Genomic DNA, 1,269 nt, shown 5'->3' on the forward strand with positions numbered 1-1,269 from the left:
ACGAACTGGGACATGTCGTCGCTATTTCCCTCTAGCGACAACATGTTGTCGCTAAAAGGTTCTTCTTTTCGTCGCTGTTACTGTGCAATTTTGTCTGATTAGTGCCATAATGTTAAGTTTTAGCGACAACATTTTGTACTTTTAGCGACAATTTGTTGTTGCTAAAAATCCATATTTTTTTTTTTTTTAATTTTAATTTTTTTGGCAATTGTTAATGCACTATTATATATACTTAAAAAAAAGGCCATTATTCAATAAATATACTAATACATTTTTTTTTGCTAAAAGATTTGAAATAGAAGATAAATTTAACTATGCACAAAATTATATTTTTACTATAAATATTTTTATGACAAAGTTAGTATTATAGTAAAATTAAAATACATAAATATAAATGTTTTTAACTAGGTGTTGTAGGATCGACACCATGACCTTGCTGAGAAGATCCAGATCCCGAGACTCCACCAATCCTAGCCAAGTGCTCCTCTATGGCTCGGAGTCGCTCCCTCACCTCTTGCATGTCTTGTGCGGTAGGAGGTGGTTGGGCTGGTTGAGGTACATCAGCCGCTTCACAATTCGCCCTCGTGCGAATCCTACGACCAAGGCCCGGCTGATAGCCTCGACGACGTCCAAAGATCGTCTCAACAAGAATAATGTCATCATCTTCTCTCGGGATAGTACTCGAAGCAGAAGCGCTCGTAGATGATTGTGACTGCAGAGTGTCACGTATCTCCATCATCTTTTCCTGTATCACACAATTTTCAAGAATATTAGAATTTACAACACAATAAAGTAAGAAAATCATAAAATATAAATTTACTTACATAGTTATCCTTTGCTGCCTTGCTCACCCAACCTTCCCCGTCTATGTACTTAGTCGCCATCCAAATCTCTGGAACCCCAGCAAGACACCCAGTTTGTAAATCACGCTACAATACAAGAAGTTTGAAAAAAATTAAGAAAAAAAATCATTATAAAAAAACATAAATAAAAATTATGTAAAAAAGAAAGTACCTTCTTGTGATGAAGGGCTGGTGTAGACTGTGAGCCCTACACGCTTCTCTGTTTTTGTTTTGCACGGTTCGCAGAGTTAATCTCAGAACGCCTATGCAAAGAACTTGTGTTAACCATATGTTAAATTAACAAAAATAAATTAAAAAATAATATGTTTGTGAATACCTTCACTTCAGGGCGATCAAAATACTGGAGCGCCTTCTGCCATTTCTCCATGCCCAAACCATCAGGAGGATGTGCTCGACCATTCTTTTT

General features: G+C 36.4%; 1 protein-coding gene across 1 annotated transcript; it reads right to left on the reverse strand.

Annotated features, from left to right (window-relative positions):
* Window positions 1-370: 370 nt before the first annotated feature.
* LOC133818540 (uncharacterized) lies at window positions 371-1,067 on the reverse strand. The gene is made up of 2 exons (XM_062251459.1): window positions 825-1,067; window positions 371-745 (listed from the first exon to the last, which is right to left on the reverse strand). The coding sequence occupies exons 1-2, from the start codon at window positions 882-884 to the stop codon at window positions 401-403; spliced, it is 405 nt and encodes a 134-aa protein (XP_062107443.1). The 5' UTR covers window positions 885-1,067; the 3' UTR covers window positions 371-400.
* Window positions 1,068-1,269: the final 202 nt, after the last annotated feature.

This window comes from Humulus lupulus, chromosome 2 (genome assembly GCF_963169125.1).
Source record: "Humulus lupulus chromosome 2, drHumLupu1.1, whole genome shotgun sequence".
Classification (NCBI taxonomy): Eukaryota; Viridiplantae; Streptophyta; class Magnoliopsida; order Rosales; family Cannabaceae; genus Humulus; species Humulus lupulus.